The 17,091-nt window shown below is 42.8% G+C and overlaps 1 protein-coding gene across 1 annotated transcript in view; it reads left to right on the top strand.

Moving 5' to 3' along the window:
* The first annotated feature begins 1,383 nt into the window (after positions 1 to 1,383).
* Positions 1,384 to 17,091, top strand: part of LOC129537007 (alpha-2-macroglobulin-like protein 1) — a 47,292-nt gene continuing 31,584 nt past the window's right edge. The window contains exons 1-11 of the mRNA XM_055396268.2: positions 1,384 to 1,927; positions 2,431 to 2,593; positions 3,297 to 3,349; positions 8,110 to 8,130; positions 8,846 to 9,005; positions 10,158 to 10,242; positions 10,939 to 11,065; positions 11,931 to 12,045; positions 12,832 to 12,941; positions 14,562 to 14,729; positions 16,444 to 16,668. Coding sequence (XP_055252243.2) covers positions 1,877 to 1,927; positions 2,431 to 2,593; positions 3,297 to 3,349; positions 8,110 to 8,130; positions 8,846 to 9,005; positions 10,158 to 10,242; positions 10,939 to 11,065; positions 11,931 to 12,045; positions 12,832 to 12,941; positions 14,562 to 14,729; positions 16,444 to 16,668 — 1,278 coding nt within the window. The 5' untranslated portion in view covers positions 1,384 to 1,876. The remainder of the gene's footprint in view (positions 1,928 to 2,430; positions 2,594 to 3,296; positions 3,350 to 8,109; positions 8,131 to 8,845; positions 9,006 to 10,157; positions 10,243 to 10,938; positions 11,066 to 11,930; positions 12,046 to 12,831; positions 12,942 to 14,561; positions 14,730 to 16,443; positions 16,669 to 17,091) is intronic.

Raw genomic sequence — 17,091 nt, 5'->3', positions numbered from 1 at the left:
GCAAATCAATGAGGCTCTTGACCAGTATTGTGAAATTACTCTCTGAAAGATTGTCCAGTTTATATTTCCTCTATGGTGGGTATAGTTTCCTATTTTCATACAGTCATGATAATAGTGAATAGTATTAAAAAGAATCCACCATTAGGTAAACGCCTACTGCTTTGAATTGATACTGCTCCCACACCTGTTTCCAAATACGTCTCAATAGAATAATAAGAAGAGGGGGAAAAAAAGATCAAATGTGAATGGGAATTTGGAAAGAAATCAGAAGGAAAGGGAAGGACCTAAAATGTGTTCTGAGAGGTTTACCGCTGTGAATACATCAGCCCTGGTTTTTCCCCTAAACAGGTTTTTGAGACTGGCTGAGCCAGTATGAATGTTTCAGGGAGAAATAAATTTTAAGACGTGAATAGAAGCCCTACCCTGGTATACCACCTCTGCCTGAGGCCCCAAAAGGTGATTGGCTGTGGCAGCCTCATTGCTTCACATCCTACCTGGGGGGTAGCATGTATATATGCTACCGGGGGTGAGCCAACCTCTGGCTCCTGCTCCTGAGGACTCTGTCACCCACAAAGATGTGGGCTCAGCTCCTTCTAGGAATATTAGCCCTGTCGCCAGCCTCGGCAGGAAAATTTCTCCCGTAAGTGCTTGGTGTGTCAGGGTTGATTTAGGGCAGGTGGTGTCTTTGTCCATCTTTCTAAGACATAACTGTTGGGGGGGGCAGGAGATATCTTTTGGTTTATTTTAATGCCCTTTCATCTTTTTCTTTCTTTGCTTTTATTTCTCCTTTACCCAGAGAGAAAAGCTAAGATGCCAAGAAGAAACTTTAAAAAATATGATATCAAAATACAGTAGCCTCCCACTGCCCTGATCGCTGTTGTTGTTCTGGTTGTTCAGTTCTTGCTGCTGTTTCTTTATGTCTGAAAAGTGAAAGTGTGAGTCACTCAGTCACGTCCGACTCTTCGTGACCCCATGGACTGCAGCACTCCAGGCTTCCCTGTCCTTCACCATCTCCTGGAGCTTGCTCAAACTCATGTCCATTGAGTGGGTGATGCCATCCAACCATCTCAACCTCTCCTTCTCCTCCTGCCCTCAATCTTTCCCAACATCAGGGTCTTTTCCAATGAATTGGCTCTTCGCATCAGATAGCCAAAATAGTGGAGCTTCAGCTTCAGCATCAGTCCTTCCAATGAATATCCTGGATTGATTTCTTTTAGGATTGACTGGTTTGATCTGCTTGTAGATCCCAAATAGAACTCACTTCCTCCTTGGTACCCTGGGCCTAGGTTCTCCGCAGTGGCCTATGGTGGGGTAGCAGGGGGAGGGGTGTGAGTTTAAGGTTGAGTTATTTCTTATTTTTCTCCTTCTCCCTTATAGAAAATAAGGCTCATAAGGGCAGGTGCTTTGTCTCTTTAATTGATTGCTACATGCTGAGTACTCAAGAGAGGGATTAATTAATTTTGCATTGAATAGATGAGTCATTACTGCCCTGAAATCCTTTTGCTTCTTCAGTAGAAGTATAGTTCTGATGGCTCAGATGGTAAAGAATCCACCTGCAATCCAGGAAACCTGCGTACGATCCCTGGGTCGGGAAGATCCACTGGAGAAGGGAATGGCTACCCACTCCAGTATTCTTGCCTGGAGAATCCCATGGACAGAGGAACCTGGTGGACTACAGACATGGGGTTGCAAAGAGCCAGAGAGACAACTTAGTGACTAACACTTTTTCACTTTCTTCAGTAGAAACTATCTGGTGACGTTACCAGCCCATCTTAAGTTCCCCTCTACTCAGAGGGTTTGCTTGGATCTGAGTCCTGGGTACAACAATGTAAAATTCACTGTTACTCTGGAGACCAAAGGCAAGACTCATACATTGATGCAACAGTTTGGGCTAAAGACGAGACACCTACGTTGCTCGTCCTTTTTGGTAAGTACAGGCTTAGCCCAACTCTCGTCCTCAGTTTTCCTATTCTCCTCCCTGAATGAACTATGATTTCTCTTTAAGTATGTTTTCTGTTATCTTACTTTTTGCCATAGCTTCTAAACTCATCTCTCATCAACTTCAATTCCTGGCCATAACTTCTGATATTATTCTCTGGGAACTATTTTTTCTTTAAAAAAATTTTTTTTTTTAAATTACAGAAATGTATGATAACACATTTACAGGTGACTTGGAAAATACAGAACAAAGTTACATAGAGTTGCACTAAATATTACAATTTTTTTTTAAGTAGATAAATTAAGATTTTTACTTGGAGTTTTAATATCAGACTTCTGGCAACTTTTTCTCGGCTCCAACCTTGCCACCCCTATCAACTCATTCCTTTCCTTTTACTCTCCCTCTTGGGTTGAGACTAGTTGATTCTGTCCTTCCCCCACCCCACCCCCAGTCTCTTGCTCCTCTCTAGAGCTCTCCCCTGTCTTGGCCAGGTGCCACTTCCTTCTGGTGGCACAGAAGAAGTAGCCACCGTCCGCGTGAGAGGAGTTGGAAATAATGTCTACTTGGAGGAGAAGAAAAAGGTTCTGATTCAGAGGCAGCAGAACAGCATCTTTATACAAACTGACAAACCTGTCTACAGCCCAGGGCAGCAAGGTAAGAGGCGCACAGGTGGGATGAGACAAAAGCCAGGGAGTATCTTCACCCATTTTTGGGTGGTGCGGATTGGTGGTAGCCCCATGGACCAAGGAGGAGATGGAGGGAACCTGGAGGGATAAGGGGCTATAGGTGCTGAGTGCAGGCTGTGCTGCACAAGCAAGAGTAGTAGGTGGAGCTGCTACTGTGTGTGTGCGTGCAAAACAAAATACAGGGAATTCCCTGGCAGTCTAGTGGTTAAGACTCCACATTCTCACTACCGTGGGTCCGGGTTCAATCCCTGGCTGGAGAACTAAGATCCTACAAGACCCAATGCATGGCCAAAAAATTCTAGTAAGTAAATAAGTAAAACAAAATACAGATTTCTGCTGGAAAGGAATTTGGCAGGTTTAACTGGATCGCTGGGTCTCATAGCAAGCTGCCTGTGTAAGAATCCGAAAACATCAAGGGCATTTGGCCCAAGCCCAAGGATTTATATTTGCTCCCTCTTCCTTTGAAGCAGATTCCACCCTGAACTTTCAAAGTCAGGAGCCGTGACTGTTGGGGCGTTAGCTGTCTCTCAGACTAGGTTTTATTTCAAAAGTAAAACCTGGTAGGATTTTGCTGATTCAGAAGTACGTATGAGGAAGCAAAAGGGTGGAAGAAAGAAAGATTCCGAGACGGGGAGGAATTCCTTTTGCTAATGACGCCCATTTCCTTCTAGTGCGTTTCCGTATCGTCACCCTCACCAGCACCTTTGTTCCAGTGAACGACCAGGTAAGAGTTCCACTGGGAAGAAGGACCTGGCAAGGGAACGCATGAGGGCAGACTGGAGAACGAGGGAGGAGAGATTCTTTCCAGGGGAGGAGGCCCTTTAGAAGCAGAACACTTGTGGGTTCTACAGTCAGGGAGCTAGTCCAAACCTCCCAGCCCCCATCTGCCTGAAAGCAGGCAGCGGCATCTCGCTCTCAGGTTTGACATCTGAAAGCATCAATGAGGTTAACATTCTTAAGAGACGGTTCCATTTGCCTCTGTTAAGAGTTTTTTCAAACGTCAAGACGTTCCCTCCAGGAGTGACACCTAGTGGCTCTGCAGTTCAAATACTAAGAAGTAATTCAGGAATGCTTTTAACAAAAGGAAGAAATAAGGATCTTTTTTCTTCTTTTTTTTAACTATGAGGCAAGGTAATTTATGGCATAGACAATTTTCTTAAGGCAACGTTCTGTGCCAAAGGTAAAAATGCAGTAACATTTGGCAAATACTTAAATTTTCCTTGAAAAATTCGATCACTAGAATCGTTAAGTCATATGATGGTTTGCTCTGAACTTAGTGCTTGCTTATGCGTTTGCAATGCTGGGTTGGCCAAAAAGTTCGTTCGGATTTTACATCCCATCTTACAAACTTTTGGCCCAACCAATACCTCTCAGACACCCCCAGCTGCCTTCTTTCTCCTTCAGTCACAGCCCATGTATTCAAATGAAAAGTTTAAAGATAGTCATGGAGAAAGCATTGCTTATATTTCCATCTCCATGTTCCCAGGCTGCTGTTTCCTTTCCTGATGTACAGGGAAGCTATAAGCTTATTGTTGATCAGTAGCCTCCTTCAACCACTGCTTTCTTTCATGATTTAGAATTGGTTTTAGTTTCTCCTTCCTATCACCTGTATTCTTTCCTTATCACTTCGGTATAATATTAAGTTGCTGTTTAGTCATTCAGTCATGTCCAACTCTTTGTGATCCCATGGACTGTAGCCCACCAGGCTCCTCTGTCCATGGGATTCTCTAGGCAAGAATACTGGAGTGGGTTGCCATTTCCTTCTACAGGGGATCTTCCCGACACAAGGATGCATCCCAATATTCTGTTTGGCAGGCGGATTCTTTACCACTGAGCACCTTGGAAGCCTTGATTCTAGAGCTGGGATGAGGGTCTGTTCAGTTCAGTTGATTAGTTGTGTCTGACTTTTTGCAACCCCATGGACTGCAGCACACCAGGCTTCCCTGCCCATCACCGACTAGATGCAAGGGTCAAAGTGTGTCCACAGCTTGAGTTATTTTAGACTCTACTGTCCCCTGGATGTTGATCTCGTTATCTACCCCTCTTACATTGTCTTGCCTCTGTTCAAATTGTGCTGAATTACCAGTGCTCTGATTTCCGTACTTCTGTGCTCTCTTTCTGTTGTCAAATTGCTCTTTTCTCCACATACCATTTCTCTAGTCAGCCCCCACTCCAAGTTGCAACTTGGAGCCCTGAAAATCTGAAACACTGAATTTAGAATTCCAAATGAAACACTGCAATTAACTAAAAATGTTTTACTAAGAAATGGAGTGGTAGGACTTCCCTGGTGGTCCAGCAGCTAAGATTTCACACTTCCAACGCAGAGGGCCCAGGTTCGATCCCTGGTCAGGGAACTAGATCCCATATGTGGCAACTAAGAGTTTGAATGCTGTAGTTAAAGATCCCACATGCTGGGGTTAAAAATTCCCACATGCTGTAACTAAGATCTGGCACAGCCAAATAACCATTAAAAAAAAAACAAAACAATTCCCCTAGAACTTATAGCAATGGCAGTAATCTCGGGGACACTTGCCTCCTTATCGTGTATATAGCTAGGTTTGTGCATGTCCTGTTCTTCCCTTTAGGAAGAGGGGCAGAATGTCCCCCCACCGCATCCCCTAGCCCCAAATGTACCACTTGGGCATGTGGATTCTTTTGAGCTGAAGGCTGGGTTCACCAAGAAAAGAGCTATTACTGAGATAACTTTTTTCTTTCCAGGCTTATTGAGATGTAATTGACGTACAGCAATGTATAAGTTTAAGGTGTACAGCATAATGATTTGACTTACATACATCATGAAATAATGACTATAATAAGTCTAGTGAACATCTGTCATCTCATATGAGAACCTGTCTGCTGTGTAGGAGTCACAGGTTTGAAGACTGGGTTGGGAAGATCCCTTGGAGGAGGGAGTGGCAACCCATTCCAGTATTCTTGCCTGGAAAATCCCGTGGACAGAAGAGCCAGACAGGCTACAGTAAATGGGGTTGCGAAAGAGTTGGACATGACTTAGTGACTAAACAACACTCATCTTATATAGATACAAAATTAAAGAAATAGAATACAGTGTTTTTTCCTTGCGATGAGTAGTCCCATTAAAAAATTTTTGCTTGTGTTCCCCTTACCTGAGGAAACATCTTCAATAAAATATTACCAAGACCAATGTCAAAGAGTTTACTGCTTATATTTTCTTCTAGAAGTTTTATGGTTTCAGTTCGATTGTTTAGTAACATATGGGTTAGACTCAATGTGTTTGGGTTTTTATTTTGTAGTTGATTTTTAGTCTCATAGTGTTGTGGTTGAAAAAGCTTCTTGATATGATTTCAATTTTCTTAAGTTTACTAACTCTTTTTGTATTCCATCGTGTGTCTATCATGTCACAATCTTCCATTTGCACTTGAATGAATATTCTGCTTTGGGATGAAATAGTCTATTTATATAGAATATTCATTTGGTCTAATAAATTGCCAAAGACCATTGTTTACTTACTGAGTTTCTCTCTTAATGCCTTATCTATTGATGTACATGGGGTGTTAAAGTCCCTACTATCATTGTGTTACTGTTAATTTCTCCCTTTATATCTGTTAATGTTTGCTTTCTTTGGGTACCTTTATATTTTAAAAAGAATCTCTTAAAGAAAATATTATTATAACACCTGAGGAAATTAACAAAAATTATTTAATATCATTCATATAATATTCATTTCTAAGTTTTCCAACTAACAAATTTTTTTTCCCAAACTTAAGTCTGATCAGATTCATGCATTATATTTGGTTGTTAAATTTAAAATATTTCTCATATTCTAAACTAATCCCCCTTACTTTCTTATTAGTTTGACTTTTTTGAGACAGAGAAAGAGAGAGATGATGTCAGGCTAGATGACTTTTAGAATGTTCCCATTATGGAATATGATATTTACCTTTGAGGAAGCCTAGGTGGCAGGGCTTCCCAGGTGGCGCTAGTGGTAAAAAAATAAAACCCACCTGTCAATGCAGGAAGCAAAAGAGATGCGGGTTGATTCCTGGGTAGGGAAGATCCCCTGGAGAAGGGAATGGCTACCCACTCCAGTATTCTTGCATGGAGAATCCTATGGACAGAGGAGCCTGGCGGGCTATGGTCCATAGGGTCTCACAGAGTTGAATACAACTGAAGCAACTTAGCATAGCAGCGCAGTTGTCTTATGGAATATTCAATGTTCTTGTTTACCTGATTATTTCTTACTGTGTAATATAACTTGTTCTTTTATCTTCTGACGGCAGTTCTGAAGTCTTAATTAGGTTTAAACTAAACTTTTGGTTAAAATATTTGGTCAAAAAGATCGATAATGTTGGGAACCTCAAATGTTTCTCTTCAGGAGGTACATAATGTCAGGTTGTCCTATTATTAATGATGGTGAGTTTGATTATTTAGTTAGGGTGATGGCAGACTAATTTCTCCAGTGGTAAGGTGTGTCCTTTTTAAAAAAAAATTAATGAGTAATTTGGGGTGACACTTTGACACGTAGCACAAGGACTCATTCTCCAATTAAACCTAATGGTTTTAATGTCCATTTGCCTGAGAAAATGACACATGATCCTTTGATGAGCTATTTCAAACACTTTTTAAAAATAAATTATTTTGCACTGCTTGAACGTAAAATTCTTGCCCACTGGTGTTCAGAAAGTAGAGGAGGAGGCTAGGAGATAGTTGGCTCCCAAGAAGAGGTTCAAATATGAGGGAGTCTCCAGAGAATGAGATGGTGGATAGCATCACCATGATTTGATGGACATGAATGTGAGCAAACTCCGGGAGACAGAGAAGGACGAGGGAGCCTGATGTGCTGCAGTCCATGGGGTCGCAAAGAGTCAGACCCAAGTTAGCGACTGAACACCACCACCACCACCAGATACTAATACTTTCTTTTAGGACATGTTGGGGAAAAACTCAGTCACAGAGCATTGAAGGGTGCTGAGGGTCAGAAGTTCCATTTCTTCAAAGTTTTTGGAGACTGGCAATCCCTTTAGGAAAGCTCTCCTTTCTCCTCTTCCACCCAATAAGCCTTTGCCCCGTTGTTACTCTTACCAAGGCACAAAAGAGCCATTTAGAAAGGAAGGAGCAGGCAACAGAGAAAGAGGGAGGCCTTTGTGAACCTTTTGCTTTCAGCAAGCCTACTCTTATTGCTGCTGGTGCTGCTGCTGCTGCTAAGTCGCTTCAGTTGTGTCCGACTCTGTGCGACCCCATAGACGACAGCCCACCAGGCTCCCCCGTCCCTGGGATTCTCCAGGCAAGAACACTGGAGTGGGTTGCCATTTCCTTCTCCAATGCATGAAAGTGAAAAGTGAAAGTGAAGTTGCTCATTCGTGTCCGACTCTTAGCGACCCCATGGACTGCAGCCTACCTGGCTCCTCCGTCCATGGGATTTTCCAGGCAAGAGTACTGGAGTGGGGTGCCATTGCCCTTATTGCTAGCTCTGCTTTAATCCTTATTATCTGGTTTCCTTTTCAGTACTCCATTGTGGAACTGCAGGTAAGTAGAAGTATCTTTTTTGCTGTCCTCTGTGAAGAAGGTGGTTGGTGCTAAGCCCCAAAGCCAGCAACAACCGTGGGATCTTGGTCCAGAGCTTGAGACTTTGCACCCGCCCCAAGCGCCTGCGATTCCACCTAAGCTGTGCCTACCCCACCCCTCAACCTCTGTAAATAAGGACAGCAACCTCCATAGTAACGAACCTCACTATTCTGATTCCTGCAACTTCTCTGTGCTGTGTCAGTCCAGCCGAGCTTGGTTCTGTACTCCTCTTAGTCTTTGGGATGGCTAATATCATAGACACTCATCCACTGAACATGACAAGGATACCTGTGAGAAGTGTTAAGAAAGAGGCAAGAATTCCCCACAATACCCCCTCCATTCTCCCATCAAATTAGCTCTCTTTCAGGTATCTTACAGTCAGTCCTTCAGTGTTACCTATCTTAAGGGACCAAGAATTAGCATTCTTTGTAAAGAACATCTTACATAAAGAATGTTATCCTGGATAACATTCTGAAACTGGATAACATTTTAAAGAACCTAGTCTAACTATTTGAATCCACCAAGGACCATTTTCTTCCTGTATGCAGACCACAGGGGTTATTGAACAGCGGGTGGGATTCTTTACCTACTTTTTGCTTCTTTACCTGCTTTCTGCAGTGCAGGGTGGGAATCAAAGAGGCAGGCATGTCACGAGATTTCTTTTTCTTGGGCACAGGATCCAAATAACAATAGGATTGCACAGTGGCTGAATGTGGTGCCCAACCAAGGCATCGTAGACCTGTCCTTCCAGCTGGCACCAGAGGCAACGCTGGGCACCTACAGTGTGGCTGTGGCTGATGGCAAGACCTTCGGCACCTTCAGTGTGGAAGAATATGGTAGGTGGTAGAATTAGTAGGTCAGAGTGTTAGACATGATCTTGTGTAAAAACCATCAAAAGTCAAGTGAAACCTACTATGGAACTTGGTCAAAGATGGCAGAAGATTTTACTTCTAGTGGAGCCTCATCACCAATCCAATGGACATGAACTTGGGCAAACTCTGGGAGATGATGAGGGACAGGGAAGCCTTGTGTACTGCAGTCCGTGGGGTTGCAAAGAGTCATACATGACTTGGTAACTGAACAACAACAACAATATACACTCTTTGTAACACATTAGCATAGGCTAAGTGACCATGACAGTTCCCAGGATGACCATCAGAGATGAGAAAGTGGGCTGTGAACCAGCCTGGAAATGTCCGTCTCTTCCTCAAAATAGTTGGATTACTCTTCCCGCTCACTAGCCTATGAACTTTTTGCTGTTGTTTAGTTCCTAAGTCATGTCCAACTATTTGGTGACCCCATGGACTGTAGCTCTCCAGGCTCCTCTGTTGGTGGGATTTCCCAGGTAAGAATACTGGAGTGGGTTGCCATTTCTTTCTCCAGGGGATCTTCCTGACCAAGGGATCAAACCAGCATCTCCTGCATTGGTAGGTGGATTCTTTACTGCTGAGCCACCAGGGAATCCCAGCCCTATGAAATTACCTAGCCCGTACAAACTAACCATCCCATATTTTCATGCCTCTCCCCTTCTGAGATGGCCCACACTCTGTCTGTGGTGTGTGTTTCTCTTTAAATAAATCTAATTCTTACCTTTTTTTTTTTTTTTAAAAGGGATTATTTATTCATTTTAGTGCTAAATCAGTAACTTTGGGAGGATTTTGCCTTAATAATGCCCCATTAATTTAATTAGCTGGGCTTCCCAGGTGGCCCCAGTGGTAAAGAATCCTCCTGCCAATACAGGAGTCCTGGGTTCCATCCCTGGATCAGAAAGATCTCCTGAAGTAGGAAATGGCACCCCACTCCAGTTTATTCTTGCCTGGAAAATTCCGAGGATAGAGACGCTACAGTCCGCGGGGCTGCAAAGAGACGAATGTGATTGAGCAATTCACTTGGATAGTGGTTATCACTGTTTTATACCCCTCTGTTCCCTGCCTGCGTAGTCAAACCTTCTTCCTCTTCATTCCCATCTCTCTTTCCACGCTCTGCAGTGCTGCCTAAATTTAAGGTGGAAGTGGTGGAACCCAAACAGTTATCGATGGCGGAAGACTCTTTCTTAGTGAAAGTTTGTTGTAGGTAAGAATAAAGCTCTGGATCCACTGAGGATGAAAGCTATATTGAGAGATGGTGTGATCGAGTGTTATGGGGAGAGGATTGTGGAGGTAGTGGTTAAATCTTGTGATGTTTTATGGGGCTCAGAGTCACAAGTTCTGCAAAACACACTTTTTTAAAAAAAATCTGTTTTTTATGTGGACCATTTTTTAAAAAGTCTTTACTGACATTTGTTACAATATTACTTCTGTTTTATGTTTTGGCTTTTTGGCCATGAGGCATGTGGGATCTTAGTTCCCGGACCAGGGATTTAACCTGTATCCTCTGCATTGGAAGGTGAAGTCTTAACCACTGAACCACCAGGGAAATCCCAGGGACACATTATCTAATTGCATTTTTGTGCTTGCTTTCCTCTGCTTTCTCAGCTGACATTATTGATTTAGAGCCTACTTTGTGCAGAGCAAAATATTGAATCCCATGGGAAGTAGGAGTAAAGAAAAAGAAAGATACTGTTGTCCTTTGGGTGGCATTTATTGTGCAATGGCAATACTCTAAAGCTTTGAGTAAAGCAGAGATGTTAATGAGAGCTAGAGAAAGGTGGGACTGTCAGAGCGCTTTCAGAGATGGGCATGTGGAAGAAAGGAAAAGTGTTTAGGGGAGGAGGGCCTGGATCACCGGTGGACTTGCCCCACTCTGATTCCTCATGCTTTTCTGGGTTAGGTACACCTATGGAAAGCCCGTGCAAGGAGTAGTGCATGTATCAGTGTGTCAAAAGCCATATACTTACTGGTATCCAGATCCAGAACGGGAACATTTACCTGACAGATGCAAGAATGTCTCTGGACAGGTGAGTAAAGCAGAATGTAGAAAAAGAACCTTATTCCTATGTCATAAAGAGTAAGTAAGTAAGCACCAATATAGAAAAGTGGTGAAAAACACCCAAAATAGAAATAATTTCATATGATTAGTACCCCAGTTCTAAAGAACACAGAAGTCTTTTTATCCTCCAAAGAGAAAACTCTTTTAGAATCTGCCTTGGGATCAAGAGATTAACCTAAACCCTTAGAAGATACAGTTTTCCTGTTCTGAAGGTGGTTCTTTTCTCTTCCTCGTATCTTGGAACTTCCAAGTCATGTATAGGTGTATGCTTCATGTTATGAAATACTTTTTCTATCTTAAAGATGGAGAAACTGGGAATTCCCTGGTGGTCCGGTGGTTAGGACTCCATGCTTTCATTGCCAAAGGCCAGGGTTCAGTCTCTGGTTGGGGAACTAAGATCCCATAAGCCATGTGGCACACACACACACAAAAATTGAGAAACTGAAGTATAGAGATAAGAAATTGTTTTCTACTACAGGACATCATGAGTTAGGAGTAGAGATTAGGGTCTTCCCTGGTGGTCCAGTGGTTAAGAATTTGCCTTCTGATGCAGAGTATGTGGGTTCAATCCCTGATCAGGGAACTAAAGATTCCACATGCTGCTCAGCAGCTAAGCCTGGGAGCCGTAACTATTGAAACCCTGTACCACAACTAGAGAGGCCGTGTGCCCTAGAGCCTCTGTACCCACAACAGATAGCCTGTGCACCTCAATGAAAGATCTCCTGTGTCACACCTAAGGCCAGTGCAGCCAAGTAAATAAATGAATTATAAAAGAAGTAGAGATTAGGTTATTCACGCCCTTTCTTCCTCTCTCTCTCCGATTGCCTCACTAGACTGACAAAGCAGGATGCATCTCAACTTCTGTGGCCATGTCCATGTTCAACTTCACTGGGTATTTTTACAGACACGACATCAATATTGTGGCTACTGTGGTGGAGGAAGGGACAGGTAAGTGAGATGCTCCTTGGTTCATTAAGAGAAGGGAAAGGAAAAGAGTTGTCCAAGAAGAGACCCTGAATAGTCAAAGCTATGGTTTTTCCAGTAGTCATCCATGGATGTGAGAATTGGACCATAAAGAAGGCTGAGCGCCAAAGAATTGATGATTTCAAATGGTGGTGCTGGAGAAGACTCTTGAGAGTCCCTTGGACTGCAAGGAGATCAAACCAGTCAGTCCTAAAGGAAACCAACCTTGAGTATTCATTGAAAGGACTGATGCTGAAGCTGCAATACTTTTGCCACCTGATTCAAAGAACCAGCTCATTGGAAAAGATCCTGATGCTGGGAAAGATTGAGGGCAGGAGGAGAAGGGGGTTGACAGGATGAGATGGTTGGATGGCATCACTTACTCAATGGATATGAGTTTGAGCAAACTCCTGGAGTTAGTGAAGGACAGGGAAGCTTGGCGTGCTGCAGTCTATGGGGTCACAGAGAGTCGGACATGGTTTAGTGACTGAACAACAATGACAGCTCGGAGGACTCAAGACTCGCCTCCATCAGTGCTTGGAAGGGACTCTGTTCTACGTTCACAGTCAATGGGAAATGTCAGATTTCATCTGCCATCCATTCCCTATTTCCCCAGAAATTTGGGAAGGAGGAGTTGGTTTAGATCTCTGGTCAGAGTGATATTTATCTTCTCACTTCCTGTGGCGCCATCCTTTCAGGTAGTCTTATGTTAAACATGAAGATGAGGATGTTAGGTATTTAGATCATCATACATCTGGTTTCCCTCTGCAGGCGTGGAGGCCAATACCACTCAGGATACATACATTTCTTCACAAATGGGATCCATGACCTTCGAAGACACCAATGATTATTATTACCCCAATTTCCCCTTCAGTGGAAAGGTATGTTGAAACTCGTCTCTGTTCAGACAAAAAACGCGTAACCGCCCTGTCAACTCCTTCCTGAACACATATTAACTTAGCATTTTTCTAAGTACTCTATATGTATTCACTTTAATCTGTACAACAGTTCTGAGTTAGACATTATTATTGGCCCCATTTTACAGACACAGAGAGGTTAGTGAGGTTAGGTGATTTCCCCAAGGTTATACAGCTCATAAGTGGTAATTATGGTCAGAGCTAGGCAGCCTGCCTCTAGAGCAACAGTCCCCAACCTTTTTCGCACCAGGGACTGCTTTTGTGGAAGATGGGGGGGAGATGGTTTTAAGATGATTCAAGTGCATTGCATTTACTGTGCACTTTGTTTCTATTATTAGTACATCAGCTCTATTTCAGATCAGCAAGCATTAGATCCTGGAGGTTGGAGACCCCTGCTCTAGAATATATGCTTAACTCCTGGCACTGTGTGTCCTTAATCTCACATGAGATGTGCTTAAATACTAATGTGACTTCAATACCCCTCCCAATGCCAGGGGTCCACCTCCTCCTGTGTCAGTCTTTGAATTTTAGAGCTGCAAGTTACCTGGTGAGATCATCTAGTCTGAGTTTCTGCATCTAGGCAAGGTTAATAAACTTCCTGCCACAGAGAGCCGCTTATGGCTCCTTAAGCATCGTCTTTAGAGATTTAAAACATGGTAGTGTCCTCTCTCTGATTCCTTGCATTCCACCCCTCTCTCTAGCTTATCTTCTTCACTTCCCAAATAATTGTTGAACACCATACTATTGTACATATTCAGATCCATTATTCCTTGGTCATCTGTTCTTTAGACCAAGAGTAGCTCCAGACTTTCTTAGAGCTGAAGGATTGTGCAGTTTAGGAGTGGAAGGGGATGCTGTGTAGGAAAATGAAAGCAAAAAATATATACAGAGCTTTGGCAGGGGGGTATGAAAATGAGGGGCCCTGATGTTTCCTAAGCCAGGTGGCAAATCTACTTCTTTTTTGTTCATTCATTTGTTTTTTTAACATTTTATTTTGTATTGGGGTATAGCTGATTAAAAGTGCTGTGATAATTTCAGGTGAACAGCAAAGGGACTCAGGCATACACATACATGTATCCATTCTCCCCCAAGGCCCCTTCCCATCCACTGTTATATTATGCTGTCACGTAACACTGAATAGAGTTCTCTGTGCTATGCAGTAGGTTCTTGTTGGTTCTCCATTTTAAATATAGTAGAGTGAACATGTCCATTCCAAACTCCCTAACTATTCCTTCCTCACCACAACCTAAAGTTGTGAGCCTCTAAGTCTGTGAGCCTCTGTTTTGTAAGGAGTTCATTTGTGTCATTTCATTTTAGATTCCACATATAACGGATGTTATATGATATTTCCCCTTCTCTGTCTGACTTACTTTACTCAGTATGACAATATCTAGGTCCTTCCTATGTGTGGCAAGTTTACTTCTGCTCCAGGTCAAACTACTTCTGTGTGTTTCTCAGTTCCTCGTAGATCCTCATTTCCGACCCCCCACATCACATTTACCTTTTTCTGGACTCTTTGCTGAAATGTCTTCTTAGAATTTTGAATGTACTCCAAACCTGACTCTAATGACCTTCACCCCTCAGATAAGAGTTGAGGGCCACGATGGCTCCCTCCTCAAGCATCATTCAGTGTATCTGGTGATTCATGGAGAAAATGGGAACATCAACCAGATCCTAACTACTGACAACAATGGCCTCGCTGCCTTCAATCTAGACACGGCTAATTGGAATGGGAAAAGCATTTCTCTGGAGGTAAGCACTGGGAGTCCCCCTTTCCAGCACAGAAGACCATCTGAAGGAAAACTTCAGAATTTCCTTGTTTCTTTCTTTGCCCTCCTGGTAAGTCCATCACCCCACTTACTCACCAGTTCTGCCCTCCCCTCGACAGAAAGTTTTTCTTAGCCACCACCATTTTAAATTCTGATCAAATAAATGACCCTTCAGATAAAAAAAGCACAAACATTGCTATTTCTTTTAATTTATTTTATAACTTAACTGCCTCTCTATTTGGTTCTCTATTTGAAATCAGATTAGGGAGGAAAAATGTTTCAGAATCATCTTCTTCCTCCTACTCCCCCTTTCCTTTTTCTTATTACTCATAAAAATAGCAAAGAGAATTCTAGATTTTGCACAACTTGGAAGGTTCTTTGTACCAGTTGTCAATTGCTGCTTCACAAACAGCTGCAGGGTAATTCCCTGGCTATCCCGTGGTTAGGATGTGCTTTCACTGCTAAGGGTGACAGGTTCAGTCCCTGATCGGGGAACTAAGAAACCAAAACAAAAAAACAAACTAAAGCACTTCAGTGTTACACAACAGGAAGTATTTACTGGTCTTGTATCTGGGTAGTCTGATGGCAGCTCTGCCCATCTTCGTGGAGTTCCTTATGTCTGTGGACCAGTTGACTGTAGGCTTGCACTCCACAGGTCTCATGATCTGCTGAGACAGCCCAGGTATACCAATGGTTCAGTGGGTAAAGAGTCCACCTGCAATGCAGAAGACACAGGGGATGTAGGTTCGATCCTACATCCTACATGATGCTGGGTCAGGAAGATTCCCCTGAAGGAGGATATAGCAACCCACTTCAGTATTCTTGCCTGAAAAATCCCATGGACAGAGAAGCCTGGCGGGCTATAGTCCAAAAGGTCTCAAAGAGTCGGACACGACTGAGTGACTAAGCACGTACCCATTCTCATGGCAGTGAAGAGATGCAAAATCAAAAGACATGCAAGGACTTTGCTGAGTCTCTACTTAGCTCACATATTTGAATATCCATTCCCCAAAACAAGTCATCTGGTGGGTCCACAGTTAAACCAAAAGGGTCTGTGGTTCCTTGGTAGAGGATGTTGCTATGGGGAAGGAGGAAGAATTGTAGCCCATCATGATGATCATTCAGCTACACTACTCAAGCAAATACATACTATTTCTGTTGTGACTAATTTGCCTATTTCTGTACTCTAGGCATCACTCAGTCACACCTCTTAGAAACTATTCAGCATGTGGGATCTAGTTCCCTGACCGGGGATCAAACCCATGACCCCTCCATTGGAAGCATGAAGTCTTAACCACTGGACCACCAGGGTAGCCTGATATTGATTGATTGACTGATTGATTTTCAGTCTTATTATCTTCTGTATCTAGTTTTCTTAGATCTGAGATACATTCTTTAATCTCTTAGTCAAACTTGTTTCTCCTTTGCATCAGTATGTGAAGGTATATCATCCACAATTTTCTATTACCTGACAGCTATAATTCAGCCCTTACTTTACACCCTGACATACCAAAATGTTTCTGCAAGTAACCACTATTATGGAGTCTTCAAACATTCTTGGTTGGACCTCTAGTGAAATATCTACATGCCACTCTTAGGCAGTACAGATTTGAGAATCACAACAGCCCTACCGGATTGATATAGTTGGGGTGCATGCCTTTTAAGGTCTTTTTTTTTCCTCTCTCTCTCTTTCTCAGGGAAGGTTCCGATTGGAAGAAACATATGATCCAAAAGAAGTGCCTCGTTACTACCAAAATGCCTACCTGCACCTGCAGCCCTTCTACAACACAACTCGCAGCTTCCTTGGCATCCGCCGATCAAGTGGCATCTTGGAATGTGGCCAGCCCCAGGAAGTGTTGGTGGATTACTGCATTGATCCGGCTGATGCAAACCCTGACCAGGAAATCACCTTCTCCTACTATGTGAGACTGGGAGACGGGGGCTGGAAGGAAAGGGCATAAGGACAGTGAGTCAGAGCAAGTGAACATTCTGGATAGAGATATAAGATAGGACTTCCCTGGTGGTCCAGTGGTTAAGACTGCTCTGCCAATGCAGGGAGTGCAGGTTCAGTCCCTGGCTGTGGAAATAAGATCCCATAGGCCGAGCAGTACAGCCAAAAGAGTTCTTTAGAAAGCTGTAATGCAAGCCATATAGGTAATTTCTCAATCTTTATTTGCCACATTAAAATATTAAAAGAATGGGGGAAACTAACTTTTAAAGGATATTTTACCTAATCCAACATATGATCATTTCCACATGAAATCAACATAAAAAATCATTAATAAATATTTTACATTTTTTTGTTTCAACCGCATAGCAAAGTATGCATTAAAAATTCAAAGTAT

The sequence above is a fragment of the Moschus berezovskii genome, chromosome 6, assembly GCF_049115385.1.
Source record: "Moschus berezovskii isolate FMDL1 chromosome 6, NW_MosBer_1.0, whole genome shotgun sequence".
Taxonomy (NCBI): domain Eukaryota; kingdom Metazoa; phylum Chordata; class Mammalia; order Artiodactyla; family Moschidae; genus Moschus; species Moschus berezovskii.
Note: the sequence above shows the minus strand (reverse complement) of the source record. Positions and strands in the feature narration are given on the sequence as shown.